The sequence below is a fragment of the Primulina huaijiensis genome, chromosome 1 (genome assembly GCF_012295235.1).
Source record: "Primulina huaijiensis isolate GDHJ02 chromosome 1, ASM1229523v2, whole genome shotgun sequence".
NCBI lineage: Eukaryota > Viridiplantae > Streptophyta > Magnoliopsida > Lamiales > Gesneriaceae > Primulina > Primulina huaijiensis.
Window position 1 is genome coordinate 4,012,603 of NC_133306.1, and position 19,270 is coordinate 4,031,872.

General features: G+C 34.2%; 1 protein-coding gene and 1 pseudogene across 1 annotated transcript; one reads left to right on the plus strand and one right to left on the minus strand.

The window, feature by feature from the left end:
• Positions 1-680, minus strand: part of LOC140971221 (uncharacterized) — a 7,188-nt pseudogene extending 6,508 nt beyond the window's left edge.
• A 10,091-nt stretch (positions 681-10,771) lies between these two features.
• On the plus strand, positions 10,772-18,088 carry LOC140978375 (uncharacterized). Its single transcript, XM_073443344.1, has 21 exons — positions 10,772-11,072; positions 11,450-11,529; positions 11,939-12,025; positions 12,146-12,196; positions 12,280-12,397; positions 12,501-12,557; positions 12,673-12,737; positions 12,822-12,905; positions 13,302-13,352; positions 13,445-13,507; positions 13,590-13,636; positions 13,757-13,826; positions 13,910-13,972; positions 15,015-15,104; positions 15,222-15,260; positions 15,375-15,602; positions 15,699-15,784; positions 16,848-16,896; positions 17,023-17,103; positions 17,205-17,298; positions 17,546-18,088. Exons 1-21 carry the CDS (start codon positions 10,955-10,957, stop codon positions 17,734-17,736), a joined length of 1,812 nt encoding a protein of 603 aa, XP_073299445.1. The 5' UTR covers positions 10,772-10,954; the 3' UTR covers positions 17,737-18,088.
• Positions 18,089-19,270: the final 1,182 nt, after the last annotated feature.

Consider the following 19,270-nt stretch of genomic DNA (forward strand, 5'->3'; position numbering starts at 1 on the left):
CCCACTTACCGAATTCGAAGGTGTAGTTTTCGAAATTGCCAAGTCCTGAAGTACAACTCCCGTTGAATTTCGGTCAGACGGTGACCGAAACCTTGCAGTATTTTGCCTAGATTTATGAAGCAAATCCAGCAGCATTTCGACGTATCTTCTGATCACTCGGACTGCACGAAGCCTTCCCCCTTTTTCTTCTTGCCTTAGACGTCGAAATGGAGAGTAGAGGAGAGAAGAGGAGAGGGATGAATTTTTGTGATGATTTTAGGTGTGGTCTCTTCAACATACAATGGTGTATTTATAGGTGAGATTTTGCCCTTTGAACTTCCTCATGGCCAACCCCTTGCATTCCAAGCAAGTATTAATTGTGTTCATTCATTCATCCATGCACACCAAGAGTCACTTTGGTATATCAAGGGTCATCTCTTTCATAATAAATTCATTCATGCACACCAAGAGTCACTTTGGTATATCAAGGGACATTTCATGCATAATGAATTTGTCTCATCCCTTTGATTGTATTCGAAAATTTCGGGTTCTCACAACTTCTTCTATGTTCAGCGGCTACAGCCAACCCGGAAAGCAATGAGATCCATAACGAGGACAATGATCATTACGACTTTCGAAGCCATTTCGATTTGGTTTGCTTCGGTTCGGCGAAATCTGATCACTTCTAAACTTCTATATATTGACGTATGCACTTCGCTCGAGTGATCAAGAAATAAGGAAAAGTTACACGACAGATAGAGATTGGGCGTCGACCCCTGATGGTGATACCTCAACCATTGTTCACCATCAAGCAAAGGTACGTACTACCCACCAACTGATAATGTGGGTGCATTGTATGATAAATTAAGGTTTTTTTTTTTTTTTTTTTAAGAAACAATGTCATTGTTATGGACCCGTGTGTGTGTGCCTATATACGGGAAAATGATTTTTTTTTTTAATTAATTTGTCCAATTTTGGATTCAGTCAAGTATTAATTTTTCAAAGTTTGATTTTGATATACTAACTTTTAATTTTTAACTATTTTGGTTCAATTGTTGAGATGACATCTAAATAACAATTTTCAATATCATGTAATGTTAGCATTTTTCTGTGCACTGTTAATTGTACATGAATGTGCTTTTATTAAATATATAGACTTTAAAAACACGTTTTCTGTTGAAGCTCCAATATCTCTAAACTAATTAGAGTTAGGTAGATAATTCAATGAAGGAGAAATTGAATTTAAATTGTGAACAATGTAGTTGGAATGGGCATATCAAGGAAAAAATTGTTATAAACTCGTTGGTTATCCTTCATGGTATAAGCTGTACAAAACACCAAACAAAAAAACAAATAAGATGTACAAGGATAATTGGAAAAAGAGAAAGATATCAGAAGATGTCAATTGTAGAAGAAAGAAATGCTGAAATGAATAAGCCAAAAACAGCTACGGGAGCTCCATCTCTTTTCACTTCTGGCCGATATGCTGAAATCCTAAAGCTTTTGGGCAGTAACAATATACAGAAGGAATGTGCACCAGTAGTGAACATGGCAGGTACTACCTCACAAACTTTTAGCTCAAAATGGATTATTGACGCAGGAGCTAACGAGCATATGATTGGTGACCACCTCTCTCTATTACAAAGTTCTAAATCAATGGTAGACTCTACTAACATAATAAGATTACCAAATGGTAGTAAAGCTAGTGTTAATAAAAAAATCGGATCAGCCTCATTGAAAGAATCCATTGAGCTTAAACTTGTCTTAGCTTATACATTCCCCACTTTCTATTCAATCTTCTGTCAGTGTCCAATTCACAAAAAATTATGGTTGCTTTGTCACATTTTACACACACTTTTGCATATTCCGGTATCTCGGGACAGGGAGAGTAATGAGAATTGGTAAGGAATGGCATGAGCTCTATCACATCACCTCAAAGGAAATTCCAAAGTCAACTTCCAGGGATATATTTACCTTTCCATCTTTTTAGTCTAGATATGATAGGTTACATTTTTATTCCGCTACTATACCTTGTAAGTCGGTCAATATTTATACTTAGGCATACGAGGTTAGGACATATGTCCATATCAAGCATATGCAATTGTTATCTTTTATACAAAAAAATGATTCAATATCTCATTACTCTGTGTGCCATGTTTCAAAGTAAAATAAATTAGTGTTTCCACAAGCTAGTTTGTCCAAATCCTCATCAACATTTCAGCTAATTCATACGGACATTTGTGGTCCATTTCACACCCCTACATACAATGGTAGTGAAAGGTACTTTCTTGCCATTTTTGATGACTTCACATGGGGAACATGGATTTATCTTATGCAATCTAACATGGATGTGCTTAGTATAATTAGGTTGTTCTTTATAATGATGGACAACTAATTTTCAAAGAAAATCCAAGCTATCAAAACATATAATGCCACTGATTTCTTCAAAAGTGTGGATGTCAATTGTTTTTTTTTTCATACCTTCATATATATACACTATATATAATGTCCCTAGTCATGTTTACGTGTGATTACTAACGAAGGTTAAACTATAAATCGAACAATGCATCAGAATTTTTAGTGGACTCAAAAATTGCAACCGACATTGGATGACAGGTAAAATGTATGTACGTGGTCTTCTTTATGTTTATCTGTATGTGATTTCCAGGTTATTATACATATTTGGAGTTTATTATGTGTCCATCCGAAAGATAATAAATATAGGGTTTCTCGTTATAAAAAAAAAGTATGTCGTAAAAGATGTCAAATATTAAAGATCTACGTGATCTAATAGCTAGCTATATATAAGATTTGAGTGGTTAACATATATAGCATGGGCCGGGTATAGTAAGCAATGTCCAAGCTCATTTGTTTGACGCACGTCCAGGATTCAGTCGAGTTGAGCCCCTTAGGATCAGATCGAGTACTTGCCCATGAGCAAATTTGTGGCTGAAGCAACAGCTCCACAAAGTTTTCAATCTGGTCTCTTCCAAAGTGTACAACAAGACTGAGTAGCCTCCTCAATTAACAACATTTACTGAATTTCCCGAGACTTTGGAATGGCAGAGGTCTCAGCTGCTTCTCCGCTCCTATGCTCCCCCAAACCCACCATAAGTAAAACCGTAACCCTACAACGTAATCAATGGGAAGTTGCAGGCCCACATCCATTATAATTATTGTTGTTGGGATCCATCATTACATTTTTTTACCTCCCCCAATCAAGCACACCGCTCTATATGCTGAAGAGGGAAAGAAAAATAAGATAAAACTTGTCACATGGAGAAAAAGATTTGTCGGCATCGGTGGGTCAGTGCCCGAAACATCGTATTCTATCAACCGACCAACGGTCAGAGTAGGCCACAGTCAATACCTAAAAGCACGTGGCCGCAACAGGACAAACCGCCCAAAGGGGCAACCTGTCTCTCGTTCATGCATTCTCAACTTTACGATTCTATATTATCAGTATTAAAATCAGAGAAAATAATCCATTTAATTCTTAAGTTATCATATTTTTTGTTTTGGTTTTGGTTTTTTAATCTGCCAAAGTTGTGTCTTATTCATGTGATTTTGTTGGTTTTTAGTCTTGTTTCTACGCAGCGTTGATACGACATCGAAAAACGCTGAAAAATGCTGACGTAATATCATAAAATAATAATGTGTGAAGTGTCACATCAACACTCGAGTGAAATAAGATTAAAAAACAACAAAAACCAAAGTTACATGATTAAAACACATAACTTCGACAAGATAGATATATTATTAAAAAAAATACTATTTAAAGGAACTTATTTGTTTGTTTTTCCTTAAAATTATCAACAACAACAAAAATGAGAAAGAAAGAAGGAGAATTCTCGTTTTGATCTTCTTCTTGCTACTTTATTTTTATACAATGGAGCATGATGTCCTATCTAATCTAATTCTAAATCACCCGCAAAATTTCACATCTTCTTTTCTGTTTTTTTCCTTTCCCATGTGTATGTACAGATGAAATAAGTGATATCTACACGTTATCTCGCTTTCGTTTAAGATTTTCTGCAATTCGGTGGAAGATATTAACTTCTACTTGTATTTGTTTAATTTAGATAATTGTTTTGATACTTTATGGAAAGTGGAAATCCAGTTTGACTTGTATTCTTTTTTTCTTTTCTTGTTTTAATTGGTTGCAACAATTCTTTAAGTTGTCTGCAAGTTTGTTTCTTTTTCTTTAATTAAAAAAAAAAGTCTTTAACCACGTGTTTCGAGTTACGAATGCACACGTTACATAAAAAAATCTTTAACCACATTTCCCTTTGATATTCTACGACTAATCGTCTGTAACTCATTATGTACACATCTTACATAAAAACAAACAAATATTTTGTCAGTAAACGTTACTGTACTACCATGTGCAGTCACACAAATGGTAGACTTCATGAAAAAAACAAAAAAAAACAAAGCATTTTAACACCATTTAGTTCATGAATATATTTCTTATGTGGTCTCACGAGTTTATATCTGTGAGACTGTCTCGCGATCTGATTCATAATTTGCATGATAAATAATACTTTTGACATTAAAAATAATATATTTTCTTGATTTAAGTTGGATCGGAGATGCATCTCATAAAATTGATTCGTAAGATGATCTTACAAATTTTTTTGTGTTAAAGTCATCTCCAATGCGGCCATTTTCGGTGCTAAAATGGTGCCCCCAATTTGTGTCAAGTCATCTTCCATGCTGCCATTTTCTGTGCTAAAATGGTGCCTCCAATTTCCAGCACCGGATTTGGCGCGAGGTTTCGCATTTGCATCGAATTTTGTGCAAAGGGTCTATAATTTATTTTTATTTTTTTGGATATTTATTTATTTTTTAAATAATTATAAATAATTAATGAATTATTCAGTTTAATAGATAAATAATAAATTAGTATATTATAATATGTAATTTATGTGAATTTTATAATTTTATTATATTCATAAATTAAAATTTATGAACTATTTATAAAAATAATTAATGCAACATCGTAATTTATAACACAAAATCCAAGATAACAATTTAAGTGAAACATAAAAAAAAGATAAACAAATCAGATCATCAACAATCTCATAAATTAGATCTATATTCTGCACAAGCATTTAAATATTTTCCAAATGTGTTATCCTCTTGTTGCCTATGTTCTTCATTTTATTTTTTGCATAATTAACAATTAAAATATTACATTAATAATATAATATTAATCATATCACATGTAAAAATTATTTATAATTATATTAATAAATTTATAAATAGATAATTAAATATATGATAAGAATCAACGAGAATATTTTTGATGTGAGATTTGATGTAGATGAGTTGAAATAATCAGAATTGTTTTAGGGCAGAACTTGTAGCTCTCACTTTATGATATTTATGTCAAACAATTGCATCAACAACTAAAATTAAAATTTTATGATACATTTATTAGCAAGGCAACATCAATTCTCTACGCATTTATTGATGTTAATTAGTAGACAATAGAATTAGATCAGATATACTAGTGATTTCGACATCGATCGATAAAATAAATTAATTATATGTCATCTATATATCAAATTTTTTTAAATGATGATACAATGGCACAAATATTCTTTTTTTTTAAAAAAAAAATTATTCTATTCGTGTCTACTTTTAGTTTGTCAGAGCAACAAAGTTATGGTTATTTTTTTCGGGAAATTGGCCTTCAGTCTTCAGCCGTCAATTTTTTTTGTGTTCAATCACTGGGTACTTTTTTTGTACCACATTTCCACATGAAGTGTACCACATTTCCTCATGAATTGTATCACATTTTGTATGACATAGTACCACAATTTTGTGGGTAGGGAGTGAACCCAAATAAATATTTTGATTGGGGATTTTTCACCAACTTTCCCTATTTTTTTTAATGAAATTACTTTATTAAACAAAATAAAAAAAGAAGAACGTGTACAACTACACTGGATATTCCCAGACCAATCCAACATACATCCTCCTAAAGTAATATTACCTACTACAGAACATCAAAAAAATGTATCGCAGTTGGGATACAATGAAAAATCAAAATCTTTATATTGTAGATGGATCCTACCCAACTCACGTCAGCACTGTATCTGAGCTATTATTTTAAAATCTGAATTTTTAAATTTTTTTAAATTGATTCACCCGAACTAATATCAAATTAATCACACTCGAGCTTTCACCACATCATGTTATTGTTTGTTGTATTAGATAGCTTATTGACCACGAACACGTTTTAGAAATGCAGTTACTAAAAAATGAATTTCATGTATATTATTATGTGCGCAACTATATTTCTCATGAATTACAACAATCTCGATATCTTTTTTTGTACGAAAGCATGGACGTACAGTTAAAGAATGTCAATTTTTTTTATTAATCAAACAAATATTACACGTAAAGATGTCACAAAAAACTATAACCACAAATTAGTTCGTTGGACGACTGTTCTAACAAATGAATACTTAAAAGCACACATACGAGAGAGAAAATATGTGTTTCACAAATCTCACTTGGGCCTTAATTTTTCCAGGTAACGCTTACAAATTAGAATAGATTTTTACTAATAATTAAAATCGTGCTCGGTTCTCTTGCTAAATTGAGTTTTGTTATAGAGTATATCCCATCTCAATCATCCGGAATATTCTTTGTAGATCTCCACCATGGGAATCAAAATTGACTTCATATGAAGGCCACCGTTTGTCTCGACTGTTGCACTGCAATTACCAAGACGGAACCAGAAAAACGAAGTTGGAAGACGACAAAACTAAAAATCTTCGGAGGGGCAAGAAATTTTTTTGAAAGATAATAAAAATAATATAATTATTTACGAGTAGGTCTCTTGTGAGACGGTCTCACGAATTTTTATCCGTGAGACTGGTCAATCATACCGATATTCACAATAAAAAGTAATACTCTTAGCATAAAAGTAATACTTTTTTATGGATGATCAAAATAAGATATCCGTCTCACAAAATACGATCCGTGAGACCGTCTCACACAAGTTTTTGCCATTATTTACAACCTTTTACTCTTTAAAACATATTGAGTCTGGAAAACAATTTGGCTAGGGAGAGGCATGTCCACAAATTATCATAAAATATTTGATGTGGATAATATAAATAAACACAGAGTTACCTTATCTCCGTTGTAAAAAGTAGTTGTTTACTCCGCAGGTTTTTGGCCTAATAAATACCCTCGTACTATGTTTTGACTTATTTTATAATTTATTATTCGATATTTTATGCGAATAAAACTATTACCAGTGACTCGACCACCACGTGTAGCAAAGACCGTGAAATTTATCTTGTTTTATTTTATTAATTTCTTGGAAAACATGTACGTAAAATGACAATAGTGGAAAAGAGGATAAAATACGTGACTCAATGCCACGTACGCTTCGGATCGACGGTTGTTGACATTACGGAATTCAAAGAAGAACGCTCTCGTTTTTGTCAAGTTGAATGAATAGACCAACCAACCATTAATAATAATAATAATAATAATATCTAAAATAATACATTATTCAATTTCAATAATATTACAGATACAAAATCGCTCTAATTTAATTAACAATTAATTTCTTTTTCTAAAAAATAAATAAAAGGACACATAAAAGTTTAGATAATTTAAAAATGACATATTTGACAGGACGGGGACTGGGGTTTGGTGAGGCACGTTATCTGATAATGTGGCTCCCACCGTACCAAAAATTCCAACCACGGGTGCACTTTGTCACATTAATTAATATTTAAGATAGTAGCCGGCAAAATACATTAATACTATTTAATTACACACCACAGCGTTTAATTACTCATATTTAATTGTTTTTTAAATCGATTGTAGTACGTTTTATTCGTTCCGGGAAAAAAAAAAAATCAATTCACCACAAAAACCGTACGTTAGTTCGACTTTAGGTAAATCCACCGAATAATAATTTCACTATGATTTGATAATTCATACTATTTTATTCCCATTTTTTTATTTAATATGATTTAATTTAATTATATAACTGAAAGATGTGATTAGAATGGGGGGACCGTATGGGCGTGGCCTGGGAACAAGGTAAGCCGTATTAAACAATGTATGTAACGACCACCGAACAAGGCAGGAAGCCAGCCAAGGAAATTAACCTATGTCTATCACGTCAGAATTGACGGCTACGATTACATCCACGCATAGAAATTTTGGCGTTACTCAGCTCCACGTGGATCTTCGCCCCTAGAAAATTCAGTCAAACAGACTCCCCTACTCCTTCCCAATTTATATTAAATTTATTATTATATAATTTTAAATATTTTTATTAATGAGACGGGTTAATTATATTTATATTTATAATGATAAATAATATTTTTTTATGAGTAATCCAAATAAAAGACATAAAACATTTATCATAAAATTGACTAATTAGGTCCTCTCACAAAAAGACAACTTTATTTTCTTGTTTGGGGGTTGTAATGACAAATAAACTTCTTTATTTTTGTCAGGATCAATCGATTTGATCGTAAGTCAAATTAATATCCATATAAAAGAAAATTTGTCTCCCAGTTACAAATTTAGTCCTTGGTTTATATTTGCATAATCAAAGGTGCGTTAGGTTAAGTTGGCGATAGGAGCATAGAAGCGATAACATATGTTTTTGTTCAAGGATTGTTCTTCGTTATTCACGCATGATGGATACAAGCAGGGACACGCATGTTTTGTGTGTGTGCGTGATACATGTTGTTCTATATAAATTTAAGATGTATTATTTCATTCTACAATATTTTAATAATTTATATTACATTCAGCTTTAATTATGGAAAGTAACGTGCATGTATATATTATTTTCGGGTAGTATTTAGGAGGTAGTTTTTGACGTAGTTTTTAATTGTCGTAAAACCATTGCAACGCCTCTATTATATGATTACCGTCACTGTATCAACACGAATTTTTGTTGTCTATCTCAGAATCACTTCAAGTCAATCATGATTAACTTTAGTTTTTTTAAGTTATGAGGTGATCATGAAAAAGAAATTAGTAGTAACGATTAGATTTTTTATACATATAATTATGGTGAGATCAGTTTATTCATATTCTCATCATCCGATGTGATTTATATCTTTAGATATTAACCAAAATATTTTGGATCATATATCATCCTGAAAATGTATGATTCCCGAATGTCACAAACACACAAAGAAAGGGAAATGTTGAAATCAGAAAGAAAAACTTCACCGAAAAGTCGTTAGTAAACGGGGAGCTGTTAGAAGGTTGTCTCACACCTATGCGGTGCGGCCAAGTGTACATAGAACCATATGTAATTCATACGTGGGTTTGGATGTTGATATCAATAGATGGTCATTAAATTTGAAAAATGGGAAAAAAGCTAATGAAATAAACATATATAAAAAAAAGGAATAAATAAAGTTATCTAGATAAAGTGGGAAAATGTAAAACATTGGGGAGAAATTAAAAAAGTTTCGAGTGGGTGTGGTGTGACAAAGTTGGCCCGGGACTTTGGAAAATGAGACACGTAGGATTGGAGTAAACCGGGAGCATATGGGACCCCGAGACCGTTGGTATAAAACAAAAAGAGTAACAAACGAACCATATTGTTATCCATTCCTGCCTCGATCAACAAGTAATGGGGCCATTGGGTGTGCATTCTATTAGCTGCCTTTTCTTGAAATACAAAGCACTTTTATCCGTTGCAGCTTTGACCTTGTCTCCCATCCTCTTCACTTTTCCCACTCCTTTTACCCTTTTTTTTTTTTTTTTTTTTTATCAACTACTTTCCGAAAGCGAGTTATAATCCAATTTCCCTTTTTTCTTTATATATATATAGACTATTTAATTAATACTAACATTTATTTATTTTTTTTGTTGAGATTATTAATACTAACAATCTATCCTACTTTGTGCTGTATGATATCTTTTGCTTGGAGGATTAATAGAAACTTGAGAATATTTTTGATTTCGAATTGTCGTGTTTATAAAATTAAATAAAGCCCAAAATGTAACTTAGAAGTGAAGTAAATGTTATATTAAGAAAGGAAATTATAGTTTTTTTTATTTAAGGCATATTTTTATCTGATATATCAATGAAGATATCACACCTTCTCAATTAGTCTCATTTATAGTATTTTTGTATGAGATATTATAGCCCCGGAATCACTAAAATCTTATTGCCTTTATATATATATATATATATATATATATATATATATACCAAATAAAACAATATTATTTTTTGCAAACACGTATTAGATTGCAGGATGTCTATCTTAAGGCAAAAACTTGTGTGAGACGGTTTCATGGGTCATATTTTGTGAAACATATATCTTATTTGGGTAATCCATGAAAAAATATTACTTTTTATGCTAAGAGTATTATTTTTTATTGTGAATATCGATAGGGTTGACCCGTCTCACAGATAAAGATTCGTGAGACCGATCTTAAGTCAAATCAAGAGGCTTTTGAAATATAAATTATTATTATAAATCTCATTATCCATTGACACAATGCTAGAAATGTGAATATAATATTTTTTTTTCATTTTCATTATTTATTTATTTATTTTTATAATAACATTGTTTAGGCAATCAATTTCTAACATTGTTTAGGCAATCAATTTGTATTAAACACAAGATTATGTAATTAAAAAAAAATCCATATTTTTTTTGGTTTTTTAAAAAATAAATGAAATTAAATTTTGGGGGCGAGTAACTAATGTACGGGGAGAATAATGTGCATGTTGAACAACGTGTCGATCAACTATTGAAGTGTGTGGGTGCCCTGATATCTTACCGGCCTTCAAGCATAAAAGCCGCCACTCCCTCTTCACATCCCCTCTCATTCATTCCCTTCCCTCCTCCTAATTTCTCTCTCGAATTTCAGCGGTATTATCGACTATAGTAGATAAGGTGCCGAGTGAAGGACCTGTTTCTTCTTTCTCAACCGGAAAGCTCGAAGTGGATTGAAAATGAAGTACGTTTTGGTCACGGGAGGAGTTGTGAGCGGTCTTGGGAAAGGGGTCACGGCCAGCAGTATAGGTCTCATCCTCAAGGCCTGTGGACTCCGGGTTACTTCCATCAAAATTGGTTTGTTTTCATTTTTCATGGGTTTTGTTTTTTTTGCCTTTCTTGTTTCTGTTTCTGTCCCTTTCTTGTTCTTCTAAGTGTGAGTTGTGAATGTAATGTATGGTTTTAGCGCCATGCTTTGGAGAAAAAGAAGTTAATCTTTGTTTTTTTTTCTACTTGGGACTTTGGGAAAGCTTCTACTTTCTTTATCTCTAATGTTGGTTGTTCCCCTTTTTTTCCCCAATACACCTTCATCCTGTATTCTCTCTCTGTATTTGTCGGGTTTCCTCTGCTCTGTGGAGTGTAAGGCGAGAGGAGTCGTTGTAACTTATCCCGTATTTCTTTCGGAACACGAACTAATGTGCGTTTCCCCCCTCTATTTGGCTTTATATATTCAGATCCTTACTTGAATACCGATGCTGGAACCATGTCTCCGTTCGAGCACGGAGAAGTATTTGTCCTCGATGATGGTGGAGAGGTTAGAAAGCATCTTTTATACAAAATTATCCCAATTTATTTTATTGCGAATTTTATGTCAATGATAATGTTGGCCGCATTTGGGCTTGGATTTTCTGATGGGTCTGGGAGGCGTGTTTTGTGACCAAAAATTTATGGAAATGCCTAGATTTTATGACAACATCTTCCATGAGATGTTTCTGGGTGGAGGGTTTTGGTGTGTTTCAACAGCTGAATATTTGAAACCTGCAATTCATCTCGCGTTTTTTGTTTGAACAATTCGGAGGCACTTAATACTTCCTTCCTTGAAAAATTATTTGAGTGCTAAATATTCTGACGGGGTGCTTTATTTGTCTGAGATGATACATCTGGCATATTTCATCTGCCAGTCGCCATTACTTGACAAGGAAACTGTGACCTAATTCTTTCAGGTGGACTTGGACCTTGGAAACTATGAACGGTTTTTGGATATAAAATTGACTCGAGATAATAATATAACGACTGGAAAAATATACCAGGCAAGTATCCGGACTGTTTATATTTTTGATACATTTATATTGTGTCACGCTCTTCAGATATTCATCGGCTAGTCTGAACTAAAAATTTTGACTAGATAAAAGTTCTATTTCTTTATTTAGTCTGTTATTGAGAAGGAGAGAAGGGGAGATTATCTTGGACAAACAGTTCAGGTATGTCCGTTTTGACACATGGTTTTTATGATGCTCTCCACTCTTGGCAGCTTGTAGTTTCACTTACCTGTTTTCCCATGAAGGTCGTGCCTCATATAACTGACGCCATTCAAGAATGGATTGAACGTGCGGCAGCAATATCGGTTGATGGAAAAGAAGGTCCTGCAGATGTCTGTGTCATAGAGTTGGGTGGAACTATTGGTAAACACGATATCTCGTGTGCAATGAGACCAGTTATTACTGATATTTTAAATGTCATTTGTTATTATTTTATCATTTAAACTGATTTTTTTGCCTGATGCAGGTGACATTGAATCAATGCCTTTCATGGAGGCTCTTGGACAATTTTCATACCGCGTAGGTAAGATTATGTTTTGCACCTCGCTCTTAAGAATGTACAGAACCAATATTTTTTAATATTGTCATTCTCCCTTAAAAGGTTAACTGCAACACTTTTAGACTCTTGATTTTCTCAGGTGATGGAAATTTTTGCTTGATTCATGTTAGCTTAGTGCCTGTTCTAAGTGTCGTTGGCGAGCAGGTGAAATTTTCATAATGTCATTATTTTTCGTCTTGGTAATTTCTTCTTATGATTTAAGCATGAAAATGGTTTTTACCTGTTCAGAAAACCAAGCCAACTCAACATAGTGTTAGGGGATTAAGAAGCTTGGGCCTGATTCCAAATATATTGGCATGCCGCAGCACATTGGTCTCTCTCTCTCTCTCTCTCTCTCTCTCTCTCTCTCTCTCTGTGTGTGTGTGTGTGTGTGTGTGTGTGTGTGCGTTTGCGCGCATGCGGTGGTGGTTGTGGCCTGTGGGGGTGTGAAGTTTGGCCTAACCAAGCTTTGCATCATATTTTTTAGCGATGGAGAGCTTTGTTCTTGAATGTTGCAACTTATTTATGAGGAAAATTTGAAAAATACCTTTGTTTGGTCTTTTATGCTTTTTCTACATGTTAGAATTTCATTTGCAAAAAAAGATTCAAGGTGACAAATAAAGAAAAGTTTGACCAAGGTCAATTTTCAAACAAGTTCAGCATATTGTTTTCGTATGTAGTTGTAGATTATCTGTCATATACCCGCTTAAAGTTTATTTTGATCTACAGGAACTTGAGGGAAATGTCAAGGAAAAACTCTCCCGTTTTTGCCATGTTCCGGTATGATGTTTAATATAATCTCGCAGTATCAGCTAATAAAATTACAGTTTTCTATGCTACACAATAAGTTGATGAATATTTTGTCCTTCCAGATTGACAACATTATCACGCTCTATGATGTTTCTAATATTTGGCATATACCTTTGCTTTTGCGAGTGAGTAGTACTGCACCTTCGGTCAAATAAATTTTTTTTAAGATTAAATGAATGACTATAACAGATTTTATCTTTCATTTAGGACCAGAAAGCTCATGAGGCAATTTTGAAGGTCTTGAACCTCAATGGGTTCGTCATGCAACCTTCAACATTCTGTTTCATTCCTTTAGGATAAGAATGGCTAGCATTCCATGTTGACCACAAATCTTTGAGTCATTTTTTGAATAATTTTATTTTTTGTAACTGTAGTGAAGCTAGAAAACCTGCTTTGGAGGAATGGACATCCAGAGCTAGTCTATGTGATATGTTGCGTGAGCCAGTAGGTTCTTGTCATTGTTCAAGTATGGGATGAAATGAACTTGCTTTGTCATAAGATTTCTGACTGTCATGCCATTTAAACAGGTTAGAATTGCCATGGTCGGAAAATACACTGGACTCGCAGATTCTTATCTCTCTGTGTTGAAGGTGAACTCATGCATTTTCCAATGAACAATTTCTGTGCAGGTTTAATTATATGTTATAGTGTAAATATGGTACTGGATTGAGAGAAGCTTAGGAGAATGAGACTTACATATGTATTGTATCCTAAAATCTTGTCACCTAACAAAAATAGGGTGCTCATCATGGCCTTGCCAAGTGTTGTCAGTTATAAATATAAGATGTTTTTATTCCCTATATCGTGAGAAATCATGTGACAAGGCCTTGGGACAGCTTAGGCACCTCTAATGTCTATAGTTCAAATATAACTTAAACTTGTGGATAATTCAAGAAGTGAGTTTTTCTTCAATTGTTAGTAATTTAATGATCGATCTGTCCAAGTGACTGCATATAGCTTTTTAATCTGGTTGAACCAATGACAAAAAACAACTCATTTGATATGTTCCTTTTTGTATCCGTATGTACTCCAGTTTGTTTATGCTGCTCATAGGTGGTGTTTTCAAGACACTTTCTGTAAATTGATATGTAGGATATCTTTTTAAAAACTTGGAATCTTTGTGAGATTTTGTGAAAGACGAGGAGAGTCTACTTTGAAGCTAAGAATCTTTAATGTCATTATCAGATTAATGTCTTCAATGCCTATTGGCTACTAAATGATTTATTCGTATGGATCACAACTGCTGACATCAAATGGCTCATCGCCTGAGTATATTTTTGCTAGAAACTATTTTTCACGAAACCCAAGCCCATGAGAGGTGGATCTACAAATTATACTTCAATGCGTCCCTCACATTTACGCAAGAGATTAGGGAACATTAGCTCAAAATTTGTACATTTGCATGTTGGTAGGGTATTGAGCAATAATACCCAGAAAAGGTTATGGATCAATACCAATTTGTAAATAATAAAGAAATTATGCATCAGAGGACTAGTACTCGTGAATTCCTGACTCTCGATGAAGGTGCTAGAAACTTCCCCGAATCTGTAGCTAATGATACATAGACCGACATCATGTTATAGTTTAGCAATGTTTGATTGCTCTTTAACAATGTTTGATTACTCTTTGCAGGCTCTTTTGCATGCTTCTGTTGCCTGCCACAGGAAATTGTGTGTAGATTGGGTACCTGCTAGTGATCTTGAAAATGCAACTGCGGAAGAGGTTAATATCTTGGCATAATTGCTTGTCGTATATGAATTTTTTTTTTATCTGTATCGCTTGTTTTTTATTATTTTATATGGTACCATCTTACAGTTCGGCTGATATATCTACTTGCAGAATCCAGATGGATATAAAATTGCTTGGAATTTGTTGAAGGTCTGCCTAGCTGCTTTAATAGCCTGGAAACTATTGTATAACTGGGTGTGAATTGCCTGGTTGAAATCGTTTTTTTGATCCTTTTCAGTGATTTGACAAATTCTTGCCTTCTAGGGTGCTGATGCCATACTAGTTCCTGGAGGGTTTGGTGACAGAGGAGTTGAGGGCAAAATTCTAGCTGCAAAGTATGCTCGTGAAAATAGGGTCCCTTATCTTGGGATATGCCTAGGAATGCAAATTGCTGTGATTGAGTTTGCACGAACAGTCCTTGGACTGTCAGATGCGAACAGTACCGAATTTGATCCAAACACTCAAAACCCTTGTGTTATTTTTATGCCTGAGGTACCACATCCTATTATTATCTTTTCATATTGCTTACCAAAGCTTTTATGTAATATGATCTCGTTAATATATCAATTTTCATTGTACTATTTGCAGGGTTCGAAAACCCATATGGGAGGTACAATGCGGCTTGGATCAAGGAGGACATACTTTCAAGATTCTTTGAGTAAATCAGCAAAACTGTGAGTTCCTTCTTTTATAAAATGAGAAAATCAAGTCTTCATGCATTCTCAGATGGCATCATGGAGTTTTATTGGTTTGAACAATGAGATCTCATGATGCAGCAAGAAATGTCAGAGGCAATTAGTGTTTATAGCTGAGAAATAATTGGAGTAATTAGAAAGAATCCATTATCTAGGTCTGGATGTGGACTGAATAAATTGCTTCCAATCAATTAAAAGCTATGAATACAAAATGATTTTGCTTACTCACGATTCTTCCACCTTCCTTGAGAATTTATGTTCAGCAGTACTTCGATCTGTTTAAGGCTGTGAACAATAACTCAGGGATTAACATATTACTGTGACTATGGGAAATTCTGTTTTAATTTGATTTAATTTAGAGACACGCTTTGTAAACTAGTGAATGGGAATCTGTAAGTCCAAATTACATTAACCTATTCTTGCAGCAAATTCCATTGGTTTGAAATTGTGCAAAGCTTTAAACCTTGACCCAGCAGCTCTATAAAGATTCTGAAAATGCATGAAAGCTCTCTTTTGTGTGGAACGTTCGGGATAGAGAGTTTGGATCTATCTATTCATTTTTTATGATCTTTTTCTGATAAATCCTACTATCTTATTTTTAAACTAGTCGGAAATGCTTTTACACTTAACGTTATTGAAACATTTGTTGTTTACTTTATCCTTTTACTTCCAGAGCAATTGTGAAAATGAGATTTCCAGTTTTCTTAGACCAAGTTGGCGGAGATGTCTTATGATGATCTTCGTCTATAATACCAAAATTCACCAACACTACATTTGATTCTGCTGATCATCTTTACTTCACTTCATCCGTGTTGGTCCTTCCAGAAATCATTTGAAATTCAGATTTATGCTTTTCCCTGGCCCACCTCTGGGTACTTGTAAATGCATTGTGGATATCACAATTCACAACCTTGTTTGAACTCTATCATCTCTATGAATAAGGTCTATATAGTCATTTGAGGAGAAACACCAAAAATAGTACCCCTTGTTACTTGGCATTTTTCCATAATATCTGATCAGAAGTAAAATTTGTTGATTTTAGATATGGGAATGGAAGATTCATTGATGAGAGACATAGACACAGATATGAGGTACGTGAAGAATCATTTCTGAAGCCACACTGCTACTTCAACTTTAAATAGATTACATTCTTGATATGCATTCCATCTGTGATAGTTAAGGTAGGGTTTTGTGTTGAAAACTTTGACTTTGCCTAGGTAAATCCTGATATGGTCTTACAATTTGAAGATGCCGGTCTCAATTTTACTGGCAAAGATGAAAGTGGTTGTCGTATGGAGGTGAATTTCTTGTTATCATATTGTTATGGTTACTGATTTCTGATTGCAGCTTTGCCCTGTATTGTTATGGTCTGCGAGTTTTTCATCAACTTCCATTGCAGATTGTCGAGCTGCCTGATCATCCTTACTTTGTCGGTGTTCAGTTTCACCCTGAATTCAAATCAAGACCAGGGAAGCCTTCTGCTCTTTTCTTAGGTACTTTTTCAGCTGTTGAATGCTGCTTTCAGTTCCAGCCAATTGTGCAATCAAGAACTTGGTCTGGTTATATTTGGGTCACAATATTGTTTCTTGAGTCACTCTTTTATTGACTTATGTTCACAATGTACGTGAATATCCTGATTAATGGATTTGAAAAGAAAGGTTATCATCGGGTATTCTACATAAACGCGAAAATTGATCCCTGTGGAGAACACAATTATACCTTTTCTACTCATCATGACAGGATTGATAGCAGCAGCCTGTGGGCAGCTGGACGTTCTTTTAATGAAAGGTGTGACAAAGAAACCTTGGATGAGCAACGGTATCACCACATTGAAAGCTTATGCGTATGACAACTCGGCTAAGTTAGCTAACGGCTCTTTGGGTGGAATTTACCGCAATGGAAACCGCAATGGAAATGGTTTGCATGTTTGAATTACTAGCACCGTCTGTAGCATGATTCGTCAGTCTGGCCCTGCAATTGATCGAACATTATAGCATGATTCATCATTCTGGCCCAGAAATAGATTTCTATATGTATGATAAGTATAGGTTGTTAGTGTGTCATGGTGATTCGTTCCAGTTTTTTCAAATGGAAGGGGTATGATTGCAGTTCACCGATGTGAAATAGGACAAATGTTTTTTTTTTACTTCTAATAGTGTTAAAGGACAATGTTCTGAGGCTTTTTGTGCTAGTTTGGTGAAATTTTATGATAATCTCATGTACTCGTCGCACTCTGATTTTTCATGTATTCGATTATTTGCCGATGTGAGCTAATTACTAGGATGAATAGTTGCAAATGATGATCCAAGATGTCGAAAATAGAAGCAATGGAGACAAAAAGTAATCCATTGACTAAAGATTCGTGAGATCGTAGAATTATATTCTCATGCAATTTAGGGCAACTCCTATAGACAATTGGGCAAAGCACTTTACAATTATTATGGCCTACCAAAGTCAATATCATTTAAGTATTAAATCGGTTTTTTTATATCAATAATCGAAAATGAACAGATTTTTACCAATTTTACAAAAAAATAAACTAAATTTATGAATTAATTCGGTTCGCTCATTTATTTCGATTTAACCAAAATTTTGCTCGCTTTAAACACTGATATGTTTTTACATCATATTCAATGAATATTGGATCTCAACATTCAATTCAATATATTTAAAACCTTGAATTTACTTCCCTTGAATATAATTTCGTGGGATTNTCATATCGTATAGGATATTATGGAATATTGGGTAAGATATATAATTTTTGGGAAATTACATTAGATTCTGATACCGATTTTTTTATATCGGGTTCGGTCTGAAGAACGAGCCTTCAAATCGTCACAGCTAATTGGGTTGGGTCGGAATCATGAGCTCTAAACAAATAGACACATGGGTAGGGGACGCTGGAGAGTTTTCCAGCATGACCCCTCCGATGTTTAAGTCAGTTCGGAGATATGCTTAAGTCAGTTCGGATAGCAAACTTAAGTGTGTAATATGATAGTGTTAAGTGAATAATGGAGTGTCAATGAATCAAACCGTATGCCAAGATCTGGTATTTATAGGGGGATGATGGGCTTTCCTGCTAGGGTAGAACTCTTTTGGAAATACGATCCTCGTCCGAGATAAGGGATTTCAAACACTAGAACTCTAGCTCAATGGAAGCTAGGACTCTTTCCTAATCTTGTCTCGATTTACCCGTATCCCGCATTTATTGGGTCCCTTATCCTTTGATGAACATATCTTCGCATTTCTCTTCCATACCAGGGTCCGGAATTTCCGACCCTTGGGTGGGCCAGGGACCGTGGGCTTGGCTTCCTATGCTTTTGATGGGCTGTGGGTCATTCAGAGGTGGGCTCGGATCCGTCCAGATGTGCTAAACCTAGGGAGCATCAGATTCTTATTATTGAAATAGTTTAATAAACTTTAACCATATTTTATACATTTTGTACGTGTATATGCATCTCTCAC